Source organism: Acanthochromis polyacanthus, chromosome 9 (assembly GCF_021347895.1).
Source record: "Acanthochromis polyacanthus isolate Apoly-LR-REF ecotype Palm Island chromosome 9, KAUST_Apoly_ChrSc, whole genome shotgun sequence".
In the NCBI taxonomy this organism is placed as follows: Eukaryota; Metazoa; Chordata; class Actinopteri; family Pomacentridae; genus Acanthochromis; species Acanthochromis polyacanthus.
This window is the reverse complement of record NC_067121.1, coordinates 5552995-5566079: the sequence shown is the minus strand read 5'-3', so window position 1 is coordinate 5566079 and position 13085 is coordinate 5552995. Positions and strand designations below refer to the sequence as shown.

At 40.5% G+C, this 13085-nt stretch overlaps 2 protein-coding genes across 2 annotated transcripts; both read right to left on the bottom strand.

Moving 5' to 3' along the window:
* Nucleotides 1–1062: 1062 nt before the first annotated feature.
* Nucleotides 1063–5561, bottom strand: LOC110968724 (transcriptional regulator Myc-2-like). The gene is made up of 3 exons (XM_022218679.2): nucleotides 5384–5561; nucleotides 2918–3530; nucleotides 1063–2455 (listed from the first exon to the last, which is right to left on the bottom strand). Exons 2-3 carry the CDS (start codon nucleotides 3519–3521, stop codon nucleotides 1959–1961), a joined length of 1101 nt encoding a protein of 366 aa, XP_022074371.2. The 5' UTR covers nucleotides 3522–3530; nucleotides 5384–5561; the 3' UTR covers nucleotides 1063–1958.
* Nucleotides 5562–11617: 6056 nt separating this feature from the next.
* On the bottom strand, nucleotides 11618–12669 carry LOC127535355 (uncharacterized). Its single transcript, XM_051953193.1, has one exon. It carries the CDS (start codon nucleotides 12545–12547, stop codon nucleotides 11807–11809), a length of 741 nt encoding a protein of 246 aa, XP_051809153.1. The 5' UTR covers nucleotides 12548–12669; the 3' UTR covers nucleotides 11618–11806.
* Between the last annotated feature and the right edge of the window lie 416 nt (nucleotides 12670–13085).

The window sequence follows — 13085 nt, the reverse complement described above, 5'->3', positions numbered from 1 at the left end:
TCGGAACAAAATCAGTTTCAGCGGAAACAGGAAACCCCTATCTCACCGCTGACCGTAAAGTGACTCAGCATTCTGGACTGTTGTGACTCAGCAAGGAGTCACAGGCATTCATCAGTTTCTCCTCATCCTGTGTCTGGTCCAGTCCAGCCGCTCTGCCCTAATTAACTACAGGGTAATTAACTACAGGGTAATTAACATGTAAACGAACTACAGCTCAGTTAACATGTCAGTTAAATGCAGGTTAATTAGAGTTTTAATTGACTACAGGATACAAATTAATCACAGCCTAAATAAGATGTAAATTAGTTAGAGACTAATTATGACACAAATCAAATATAGTCTGTAATTAACTGTAAATTAACTAGAGAGTAAATAAGATCTAATTACTGGTTGAATTAACTAATGGGTAATTAGAATGTAAATTAATTACAGGCTTATTATGGTGTAAATTACCTGCAGGCTAATTATTATTTTTTAATTAACTACAGGGTAATTAGGATATAAATTAATTACTATCTAATTAAGATGTAAATTCAAGCTAATTAAGTTTTAAATTAACTGCAGTTTAATTAAGATTGATCAAAGACAACTAATTATAAAATAAATTATCAAAAGACTAACAAGGTAAATAAAGGCTAATTAAGGTTTTAATAAACTACAATCTAATCAATCACAGTCTGATTAAGATGTAAATTAATTATAGGCTACTTGAGGTGTAAAATAACTACAGAATAATGATGCTAATTAACTACAGGTTAATTAAGAAATACATCAAATACAGATTAATTAATTAACTGTATATTTATACAGGTATAAACTACAGACTAACTGGTCTAATGAAGGTTTTAATAAACTATAGGCTCAATAAGATGCTGATGAATCACAGACTAATTAGGCTGTAAATAAACTGTAGGCTAATTAAGATGTCAGTTAATGACATGTTAATTAAGAAATGACTCAACTACAAACTAAGTTTAAATGACTACAGACTATGTAGTATCCTATATAGTCTGTAGTCATTTAAACTTAATTTTAAAAAATACCTAGAGATTAATTAGGATTAAAACTCAGGTTATTTATATCAGCCACAGGTTATTTAAGGTACAGGATAATTAACATAGAAATGATCTACAGAGTAATTAAGGTACAAATGTCCAGCGATGGTGAAGCAGCAGCTGTTTAACTTCATATTTACAGACTGGGGCTGAACTTTCACCCGTTTCTTTTCCCCTGAACTCAGAAAAACAACGTGAGTTTGTCGATGACACAACCAGAGCTGATTAATCTGTGAGACCAGAACCTCTCAGGCTCAATCTGATGTCAGAGCAGTGAAATACTTCCCAGAAACCCAAAAGAACACGTGCTCTTAATCTGCATGGAGCCAAATTCATCCCTGAGGAGCCAACGTCACATCTGCTGCCCTGGAATTTCAAAATAAAGCTACAGTAACATAACAGAGCCGTTAGCGTCTTCATAACATGACTTAATGATTTGTTTAGTTTTGGGTTTAGTTTCTCTTAAAAGTGCAGAAAAAAAATCTCTTTTACACTTTGTAACATTGGCAGAACCTTCAACACATGAAGGGCTTTTATTTTCCAGGGTTTGCAGTTCGTCTCTTGAGCAGCTTGAACAAGTATAAAAATAAAAGTATTCTGAAGCTGCTAATTGATTAAATAAAGACATTATATAACATTAAATGATAAATTACTGATCATTATCAATTACAGTCAGTCACATGCTGCATTTAAACGTATTTCTCCTAAAAAAAACGTGAATTATGTACAAAACACAACCATTTCAAATTAAATGTGCAGAAGTCGTCGATAAAAACTAAATAAATACAGACAGACAGACGCTGAGCTGCGTTCAGGCCGCTTTGGTCATTTTTAGTGGTAGTTAAACCACAGTTCAGTTCTCGACGTGAAACATTCAGGGAAACTAACGGGGAAATGGAAGTGTTAACGTAAAGTCCTGAGCTGCTGCAGTCTGTGTTTCAGCTCTCTGCTCCTCTTCCTCAGCTCGTCCTTCGCCGTCAGCAGCCTGCTCTCATCCTCTTGGATCTCCCCGATGAACTCTGCCGCCTTCTTCAGGATCACCACCTTCGCCGCCTTGTCGTTGTTCGCCACCGCCGGGATTTCGTCCCTCAGAGCCAAGAAGCTCATCTTCAGCTCGCTGCGTCGCTGTCTCTCCAGCACGTTGTGAGTCCTGCGTTTGTCGTCGTCCTCGCCGTCCGACCGTGGGCTGCAGCAGCGACGGCCGCCGCCCCGCCTCGGCGACGAGCAGCCGCTCTCTGCCTTCAACCGTTTAACAGCGGGCTGCTGGGCGGCGTAGTTGTGTTGGTGGGTGTTGATGTGAGAACGTTTGAGGACCAGAGGGGAGGAGTCCGACCGGCGAGACGCTTTTCGTCTGTCCACCGTGACCACGTCAATCTCTTCATCCTCCTCCTCTTCTTCTTCTGAGGAAGAACAAGAAAAGCAATCTGGTGTAAATTCAAATGATCACCGTTTGAAATAAAATGTTAGTTTCTGTTTAGATGCAACAACAACAGACTCATGGAAGAATTACTGGAGCAGCCACCACACCTGAACCTCTGCAGTAAACCATGAAGACACAAAACAACCACAAAGAGACACAAAACAACCACAAAGAGACACAAAGCAACAAGAAAGAGACACAAAGCAACCACAAAGAGACAATAGACAACCACAGACAGATGTAAACCAATGAAAGAGACTCAAAACAGCTACAAAAACACAAAATGAGAGAAAAATGGCTACAAAGATGCTAATAAACCATCAGAAAGAGATGCAAACTAACGAAAGAGACACAAAACAACCACAAAGAGACACTGAACAACCACAGAGACCCAAAACCAGATGATTGATCAGGAGTTCCAAAATAAAAGCCTGCTTCTCACCTGATTCACTGTCACTGCTGCTGAGCGGCGGCGTCTCCAGACACACCTCTGGTTCCACCTCCATCACCGCCTGGCTGCCGCTCTGCTTCCCGCCCGGCGTGGTGAACACCTCGGCGGGGTCGATGCATTCTGCTGCTGCAGCTTGGAGGTCCTGCAGGTACCCGGGGTTCACCGGACACCTGTCCACCTGCCGGTCAGCTGCTCCGCCTGCGATGCTGCTGGAGGTGGAGGAGTCCCGCCGAGCCCGGAGCGACGCCAGCCTCTCCGACACCACTCGCTCCAGCTCAGTGGCGGCGGCGAAGCTGCTGCTCCACATGCAGTCCTGGATGATGAAGGACTGAAGGAAGGCGGCCGAGGGGCTGAAGTCCTGGTCCAGCAGCTCGGACACGGCCTCCAGGTGGTCGGCGGCGGACAGGGAAGGTCTCCGGCTGGGAGACAAAGGAGGCGTGGGGAGCAGCTCGAACTTCTTCCAGATATCCTCGCCGGGACCTGGGAGGAGCTGAGGAGGAGCGTAGAAGTCCTCCTCCTCGCCGTCCAGGAAGAAGCAGGGCTGAATCGTGTCGTAGTCGTAATCATAGTTTGTGCTGGTCAACACCGGCGGCATCGTGGCTGCCTGTGGAGGAAGAAAACACGAGAGGTTAAAGTTTTGTTAAATAATAACTGTAGTGGATTTATATAAACTGCACACAGTCACATCCTTCTTTTCCTTTCAACTTTTCCCTTCAGGGGTCACCACAGCGAATCAATTGCCTCCATCTAACCCTGTCTGCTGCATCCTCTTCTCTCACACCAACTACCTTCATGTCCTCTTTAACCACATCCATAAACCTCCTCTTTGGTCTTCCTCTAGGCCTCCTGCCTGGCAGTGGGAAACTCAGCATCCTTCTACCAATGTATTCACTCTCTCTCCTCTGGACATGTCCGAACCATCTCAGTCTGGCCTCTCTGACTTTATCTCCAAAGCCTCTAACATGTGCTGTCCCTCTGATGTACTCATTCCTGATCCTATCCATCCTGGTCACTCCCAAAGAGAACCTCAGCATCTTCAGTTCTGCTACCTCCAGCTCTGCCTCCTGTCTTTTCCTCAGGGACACTGTCTCCAGACCAAACAACACAGCTGGTCTCACCACACAGTCACACATACAAAGGAACAAATTACTAGTAAAAATATAAACTTTCAATGTGGATATTATTTTAAGTTTTGGTCTGTTTTTATTATGGTCAACGTGTAAATTAACACATTTTTATTTTACTACATAATATCTGAAATTTAATGAAATGAAAAAGATATAAAAGGTTTCAAATAAGATTGAACATTACTAAATCATTAATATATACAGAATTTCTCTTTTTCAAATTATTTTTTTTATTTCTTTTGCAGATATACATGTAAAAACTGTGTAATGTTATGGCTTAACACTGTAAGAGGACAAATTTATAAAAATACAGATTTTTGATGTGGTCATTATTTGCAGTTTTGGTCTGTTTTCATTTTTTTAAGTCAACATGTATGATGCACTACATATTATCTGTCATTTGATGAAATAGAAAGTCTATACACAGTCCAAAATAAAATAAAACTACATTTTTTGCAGTTAACATGCATTTATTTTGCTATTTATTTACTTTATCAGTTATTATATGTAATGTAACAAAACTGTAAAAATCTGGAAATTGTTGGATTTTTTTCCCCAAAAAACAAACTATTCAAAAACTGGCTTCAGCTCAAATATAATCAGTTTCAGGAGGTTATTTTTTCAAAATGATTTGGCTTTAAGTACTCACACAAACCTTCATTCAATACACTATCTTTTTAAAAATCCTTTATGCTCCAATACAATGCTCTAATTCCTTATCAGTACATGTCACTGTCTGATTTAGCTCATATTTATTAACAAACACACATCAAACTTTGGGAAAAGATTAAAAACATGTCGGATGATTACACTAGATGAGACCCTTGAGGGGAAAATGAGGGAGGATTAAACAAATACCGACAACACCAGTTACCACAGCTGGTAAAATAAACCAAACTCCATTCAATTCGCAGCAACTTCAGGAATCTTCTGTTTATGGTTAAAGTTTAGGGACATGAAAAGTAATTCACACACAGATTCATCTCGAGTAGACGACAAACTACTCTCTGGAGTGTGAAAAAAATGAACTTCAAAACTATAAAGCTGTATTAAACACTCACTAAAGTCGTCCCACACAGAGGAAAAACTGTCAACAACAGGACGCGCAGCACAACCGGTGGAGCTACTGCGCAGGCTCACCAGACTCCGTTATCAAAACCTCCGATTACACTTTAACACAACATTATTGCAGCTTTAACTGTCACCTGTGAAAGTAAAGTTGGTGAAGCTGGTAGAAGATAACTGTGGTGGTGAATTTGGCTCATATTTGAAGTCGATTTGGCAAAAAGTAGAAACTACACTGAAGAAAGTTGCTGCGTATCAAACTCACCGTTAGTGTCCGAGAGAAGATTTGACGTGAAAAAAGGAAAAATAAAAACAGAGTCTAAATGTCTGACTGTTGTTGCTGGTTTATTCTTTTAATCCAACGCAGTCCGAGTGAACAGATGATGTCTGCGGATCTGTGACTAACCAGGATGATGCAGAGATCAGTAACTGCCTCAGCGTGAATCACCGCAGCTTAAATAGTCCGGCTGACTGTCTCCATCCGCGTAGTGATACAATTTACGGCCAAATGCCACTTCAGCTAAAACGACTTGGCAGCGTGAGAAAAATATGAAACGCCTCAATTTGCGTTTCCTGTCGGGGAAAGTCGAAATCTGAAGAGCGCTGTGAGTTTTGACGGAGAACCAAAGGTGTTAAACTTTGGGACTATTTTACTCCGCGGATGTGTAGTAAGCAGCACGGTGGTCGGTACTGACTGTAAATGATGTAAAGGAAAGAAGTTCCGGGAAAAAATCCTTCAGCGATGAAGTCACAACAAACAATAAACAAACAAACAAATAACAATCAATACTAAACGATTAAAAGAAAAAACTGGAAAAAATACTGGCAATAAAATTCAAACTAAAACAATACTACATACTACAAAAGATCTGAAAAATAAGAAAAAAAGAATTTAAAAAATGTAATACAATACAATAACAACTACAATGAAGGGACATGAATTCTCAAAAATTATGTTACAAAATAAAATAAAAAAATGAAAATGATGTAAAATTAATTATAATAAAGAACACTATAGAATAAACAGATGATGAAAAAACACATCAAAAAGACAAGGTTAATAATAATAAAATAAAATAAAATAAAATCCTTAAAAAAGAAGAGAAAATGACAAAAAAATTCGATAGTCATAAGATAATCTTTCAAAAGAAATCAATTAAAGTGAATAAATAGGAACACAAATAGTGAATTTTAATACATTAAAATCAGTGCAACAAAGAAAATTGAAAAAACTAAATATAGCACAAAATAAAGACAAAACAATTGGAAGAAACTAAACAAAGGGAAAAAATATTAACTATAGAACAAAAAAAATGTCACAGAAACAACTACCTGAGAGAGATCAAACACATTAAAAAGAAAGAAATAAACAACAACAACAAATAAAACTTTTAAAGGCTAAATTAATTAATGAATTACTGTTTCTGTTGTTGTTTCCATCCCTTCAAATCACAACTTTAACACCAGTTTATTCACATTTAAACATACAAAACTATCACAACGAAACACCAAACTACCACATCATTTGGAGCACAAAATAAATTAAATTCTCCACATTTGCAAAAATTAATGAAAAGTTTTCTAAAAGTCGTTGTTGGGTTTTCTTTCTTTGGTTTGTGTCTTTTTGAACATTTCAGGAATAAAAAAACAAAACAAAACAAAAAAAATATCTCTGCTGCCCTCTGCTGCTGAAAACAAAACCACAGAGGACACAGTCATATAGTATATAATAACTAGAATAGTAATAGTAAACTTGTGGTGCATGAAGCGTTTATTGGGATAGAATATATAGAATATTTATTCATTTATAAATATTCTATATATTTATTTATCATTTATTTATTAAGAAATAATAAATTCATCTGTCATGCAAAAACATCAGAGTTCAACTTTATATAAGAATTTATTGCTTTTCCTTCAAATCATTTTCATTTGAAATGTTATTTTTTAATCATCAGTTCTTCCTCTTTTACTGTAGGCTGTTCTGAGTATTGTCCACTTTTGCATCTCCTTCTGCTCTCTCTCTTTTTTTAAAAAAAACATTCTCTTTTTTGCCATCTTCACTGTTTTCCATCACACTGCATGTATGTCTTCTTATTTTGTGGTTCTTTTGCATCTCTTTGAGTCATTTAATCTCTCATTTTAGCCCTAATGCAGGAATTCTGAAATCTCTTTCAGTCTGTTTGAGTTCATTTTGGATTTACTTCTTGATGTGTGATGCCTCTCTTCAGTTATTTTGCCCCACTTTCAGTCATTTCTTGCAGTCTTTTTGCTTTTTGGTTTATTTGAGTCTCATTTTGTTGTTGAATCTGATCGGAGTTGTTTTGTGTCATTAAGTGTCTCTGAGCCATTTTATGTCTGATTTTAATCATTGTAGAATCTCTTTGCATGTAGTTGGGGTTGTACTGTGAACACTGTAAACAGGTTTTACATATCTTCATATCATTCTCTCTCTTTAAACATTTTGTTGCAGTTTCCAGACAGTTAATGGTTCGGAGGTAGTTTTGAATCTGGCTGTTTTCTACCACTCTGAGTCACTTTGTCTCTTTTTGGTCACTTTACATCCCTCTGTAGCTGTTTCAGTGATTCTCCAACCAGAGGTCCTTACAGTCTTCTCAAACAGCAGCTCTGGACCGGCCTCCTGACTCTTTGGGCTCCTGCTTCTGTAGCAGGTCGCTTGTTTCCAGCATCTTGGAGAACTTGCCACAGTTCTTGTGAGGATTCAGTGTGTCTCAGTGTCTCTTCATGTGATCCAGACTGACTCCACGATGCTGAGATCAGGACTCTTTGAGCTCAGCCCATCTGCTGCAGGACTCCTGCTTCTTCTTGTGGCTGCAGATGGTTCTTCATGAGTCTGGCTGGATGTTTGGGCTGCTTGTCCTGCTGCACAAGGAATCTGGGAGCATCAGACACCTCCTGATGCTGATGGAGAAGAATCCAAACATCTGAAGAGCCTGAAACAAAGTGCTGTACATCATTTAGTTTTTATTGTTGGTTGGATGAACATGCAGTTTGATCAGCATCAGATGAATGAATAATGAAAGTTGTGTGCAGCTCACAGACAGAAGTAGCTGCATTAGCAGCAGCAGAAGAAGCAGCAACCTCAGCAGCAGTAGTGTGTGCTCATAGTAGCAGCAGTAGTAGAAGGCTGGATGCAGTGTGTGTTTGCAGCCACTAGAGGGCAGCAGTGTAACACTGATAATCCTTTGGGAAAAGATAAAAACATGTCGGATGATTACACTAGATTCAGATTCAGATTCAGATTCATTTATTAATGGACACACATCAAACTTGGTGGAATTTGTTTCCGGTACAGCATTTCATGCTCACATCTACTGTGTCATTAAATAATACAATGAACAAAACAATACGAATACAAATACATGACAAAAACAACCAAACAAAGCACAACAAGTCACATCAGGGCATTGATTTGTTTAGTGTCTGTATGGCTATGGGGAAAAACTGTTTTTGAATCTGACTGTTTTGGCTGGCAAGGACCTGTAGCACCTCCCAGAGGGCATGAGTGTGAACAGGTGGTGAGCAGGGTGTGGATGGTCTGAAGAGATTTTCCTAGCCTGCTGTATGGTGCATCTTTGATACAGAGTGTCTATGGATGGGAGTGTGTGTTCAGTGATTTTGGATGATTTGTTGATGATACGTTGGAGTTTTGTTCTGTCCAAATTTTCATACCAGACTAATATTGATGAAGTGAGAATACTTTCAATGATGGCTGTGTAGAACTGAAGGAGAATGTTGTGTCTGACTCTGAACTTTCTAAGCTGTTTGAGGAAAAACAGTCTTTTATTGGCTTTTTTGAAGATTTCATCTGCGTGTTGCTTCCATTTGAGGGTGTTATTTATGTGTGTCCCAAGGAATTTGAATGAGTCTGTGATGGTTATGTCTTCAGTGCTAATGGAGATGGGTGTTTTGAGTGAAGGTGAGTGCGTAAAGTGGACAATAAGTTCCTTTGTTTTTGATGTGTTAAGCTGAAGGTTATTGTCGTGACACCAAGTGACTGCTTGAGTGATCTGCTCACGATAGTGGTTTTCATTATTGTCAGTGATGACTCCAATTATTGTTGTGTCGTCTGCATATTTGAGTATGGATACTGAACTATGTGTAGATGTAAACGTGTTTGTGTAGAGGGAAAACAACCAGGGCGAAAGGACACATCCCTGGGGGGCACCGGTGCTGAGGGTCAGAGGCTGGGATGAGGGACCGCTCATCCTGACAATCTGTGTCCTTTCTGTCAGAAAGCTCCTGATCCAGTAGCACAATTAAATGCCAATGTCCAAGTTCATAAGTTTATTGAAGAGTTTGTGTGGGTCGATGGTGTTGAAAGCGGAGCTGAAATCAATGAACAGTACACGGGCATAGGTGTGGGGGGTCTCAAGATGGTGGAGTATCTTGTGAAGAGCCAGGTTGACTGCATCTTCCACAGACCTGTTAGCCCGGTATGCAAACTGGTATCTGTCCATGAGTGGGGTGGTGTGTTGTTTCAGATGGGACAGTATAATGCCTAAGATCAGTGGTTCTCAACTGGTCTGGCTCCAGGACCCATCATCACCATTCATGACGACCCAAATCAAGGAAAATTATTCATACAAAATACATGAAAGAAAAAAGTGCAACTACTGAGAAATATATATATATATATATATATATATATATATATATATATATATATATATATATATATATATATTTATATACACACACGCGATTTCGGAATGAGATTTGCTTTCTAGTGTCCTGAGCTTTGAATACAGACCACAACAAAGAGTGATCGCCAGGTAATTTGGAGGTTTTCGTTCACTTCTCATCTCTAGTATGTTGTGGGACACTCGTTGAGACTATCTGAGCCGGTCAGTGTCGGGAAAAAAAGCATGTTAGGGCGGACTTTGACCCGGGGGTGCCAGCTGCCCCATACTTGTCGCGAGCTGAGCTGCTAAGCTGACTGCCTGGCTAAATACTGGAGCTATGTCGAAAATTCTTTTCTCCATCACTCACATGTATGAAATGACATATGGAAACAGACCCCAGGTTGAAAAAAACCGAAGTTCCCCTTTAAGGTTCCAATTAAATTTGTGAGTTTCCTGGATTGCCTTTGTTGGAGTATAGTTAATTGTGAGGATTTGTGTCTTGGAGATATTAATTTTGTATCCTGATAAATGGCCATATGATTCCAGAAGCTTCATCAGTGCTGGAAGTGCCATGTTTGGTTGTCTGAGGAAGGCTATTACGTCATCGGAAAACAGTCCAGTTTTGTGTTCTACATCCTTTATTGTGACCCCCTTTATGTCTTTGTTTTGCCGAAATGCCTGCGCCAAAGGTTCAATGAAAATAGCAAAGAGGGTTGGTGATAAGCAGCATCCCTGTCTTGTAGATCGTTGCAACCTCATTTTATCAGTCAGATTTCCATTCATTTTAATTCTGGCTGAGGGTTCTTTGTATATTGTTTTTATTAACTGTACTGATTTCACGTTAAATCCTAGTCGTTCTATTACTTTATAGAAAATTAAATATGTTCTCCGAATGTTGTCTTGAGTTTGGCGACCTTTTATGAAGCCTGATTGGTCTTCATCGATGAGATTTGATAGAAAGGAATTTAATCTTTTGGAAATAATAGATGTATATATTTTGTAGTCAGTGTTTAATATTGAAATTGGCCTATAGTTTGCACATTCTTCTTTATTTTTCCTTAGTTTTGGAATAACAGATTATTGCTTCTGCCCATGTTGGTGGAATTTTGTTTTCTTTTAGAGTCCAGTTGAAAGATGTTTGGAGTACTGGTATCAGCTCTGCCTTAAAACTTTTGTACCATTCTTTTTTTTCAATTTGCCAAATTGAAAATGTATTCATAGAAAAAAATGCTTTGAAATGTCTCCATATCAGATCTGAATCAGTACTTTGCCTGAAAACTATTCAAAAAATTATGTAATACAAGGAATGCAGCCAACTTGGACAACATCTGGTATCACCAAGTGCAATGAAGACACCAATATAAATTAAAAAGGTGCATATATAAAAAAGAACTTGATGTTTAAAAAAATGTAAAACCTTTTGACACTTGTAGGAATAAGGCACATAAAAAGCCAGTCTGACAACAGTTACAACTAAATTCAGCAAGCTCAAAGAGAAGAATCAAAACACAGGCGTTAGAAAACATTTTTAAAAAACTCATAAAATGATCAGCTCAAACATTGACTACAGGCCAGCGTTGTGTACCATGGCAGCAGTGTTCATGGTGCTCTGGCCATAGGCTCTCTATCTTTGCTTTCAAAGCTTGGACCGTGAACAACGTTGACAACGGCAAGGTTGAACGTGCCGGGGTTGTAATCATAATGACTGACACCTGGTGGCATGGACCGGCCGGTCACCTGGGGCCTGTAGGGCACTATTGCCTGCGGTGATGTAGAGGACCAGGGGGATATCCGGGAGATCCGGCAGCAGAGCCCATGGCAGCCAGATAGAAGGCCAGGTTCTGTGGAGTCGTCTTCTTGAAGGCCGCCTCCATCATGTGCTGGTTGTAATGCTCCCTGAGCGGAGGGTGCGCCTCTCCCTGATATGGTGGCATATGAGAGGCCATGTTGGAGTACATGCTTTCCTTGTTGACAGAAAAGCGCTCTGACACCCAGGTGGTGTCCTTTTGGTGTCTCCTCAGCTTCATCCTTCGTTTCTGAAACTAAGTCATCACCTGTTTGTAGGTCAGGCCTGTCAGCTCGGCCAGGCTCTTCCTCTCAGACGGGGTGAGGTACCTCTGCACACTGAAACGCTGGATGAGGGTGTTCACCTGACTCTCTGAGAAGCGTGTCCGGACCTTTCCTTTAGGATTGTTTACGCCGGCTGCACCTTGCTTCTTTGGGTCAGTTAAAGGTGGTGCAGAGGTGTCGTTGTTGGTGCCCTCGCCTTCAGTGGTGGCCAACACTTTTGACTCCTCTCTCAGGGAGCTGGAGATGGTTCTGTTGGCATCGGGGCTCTTTCTGCTGACCTCCTCAAGAAGGTCTTTCTTGACCCATGTAGCAGGTTCTGCCAGGGGGAGGCTCCCCTCCTTGCTGCTGCTGCTGGAGCTCCAGGAGTCTGGTGAAGTGCGCCACGCCTCGGTATTGCTAATGGTGTCGCTCCCGAGCCGTCCTACCTCGTTCTCCCGGGCTTTGTATGCAGCCTGCTGGGGTCCGGCCAGCAGCAGGCGGTCTGTCTGGGACTCACTGAAATACACAACCCCGGAGGCCTGGTAGTGGCAGTGACCGTTAACGGCATTCTGCTCCGGGGTGGGAGGCGGAGACTCGTCCTCGGTGTTGATGGTGTTGGCGGCGGAGCAGTAGGCCGGTGGTACCCCGGCGTTGTAGTTGCTCAGGTTGCTGAATGTGCCTTCGCCCCAGCGGGTCAGGTTGCCGTGGTTCTGCTCGGGCCCAGACAGGTACATTATGCCTTACACGTAGGCATGATAAGGAGGGTTGTAGTTGTAGCTTATCTGTGTCTTCCAGTCTGCCATGGCTCAGGTTGGTTCACCACAACGCCATGAAACTACACTCAGAAACAGTTCAAAAACACCGGGCAGCCTCACAGCCGCTGTTTTTAAGGGCGTGTGTGGGTGTGGACAGGATGGAGGTGGGAGTCCCCATCTCAATAGTATGTTGTTTTTTTATTGCAAAAAAAATAAACTGACAAACTTTCGATGAGGACTATATACAAGCAAAACACCAGGGGGCGTCAGAGAACAGTTAAAATAATAGTACATTTCAAAATTTCAAACAAAAAGGAAGACTGTACGTCTTGTGTTTGGAGCATCTGTATTAAAGTAACAAAAGTTGTGCAGTCTGGTAGCTGATGATCCTTGCAGTGTTCCAGTCTTTTAGTGTTTTCAGGGAACTGTAGTATATTTTGAATTCATTAATGAAACAGGGGAAAGAGGGCGTACTCCCTCTCCATTTACAACAGTGAATATGGTATTTGGCTTGAAG

Excerpts from the sequence above, each read along its gene's own strand:
- LOC110968724 (XM_022218679.2), bottom strand. The coding sequence starts at position 3,521 with ATGCCGCCGGTGTTGACCAGCACAAACTATGATTACGACTACGACACG. Across the intron at positions 2,456-2,917 it reads CAGCAGTGACAGTGAATCAG|AAGAAGAAGAGGAGGAGGAT; the intron begins GTGAGAAGCAGG and ends GTTCTTCCTCAG.
- LOC127535355 (XM_051953193.1), bottom strand. The coding sequence starts at position 12,547 with ATGTACCTGTCTGGGCCCGAGCAGAACCACGGCAACCTGACCCGCTGG.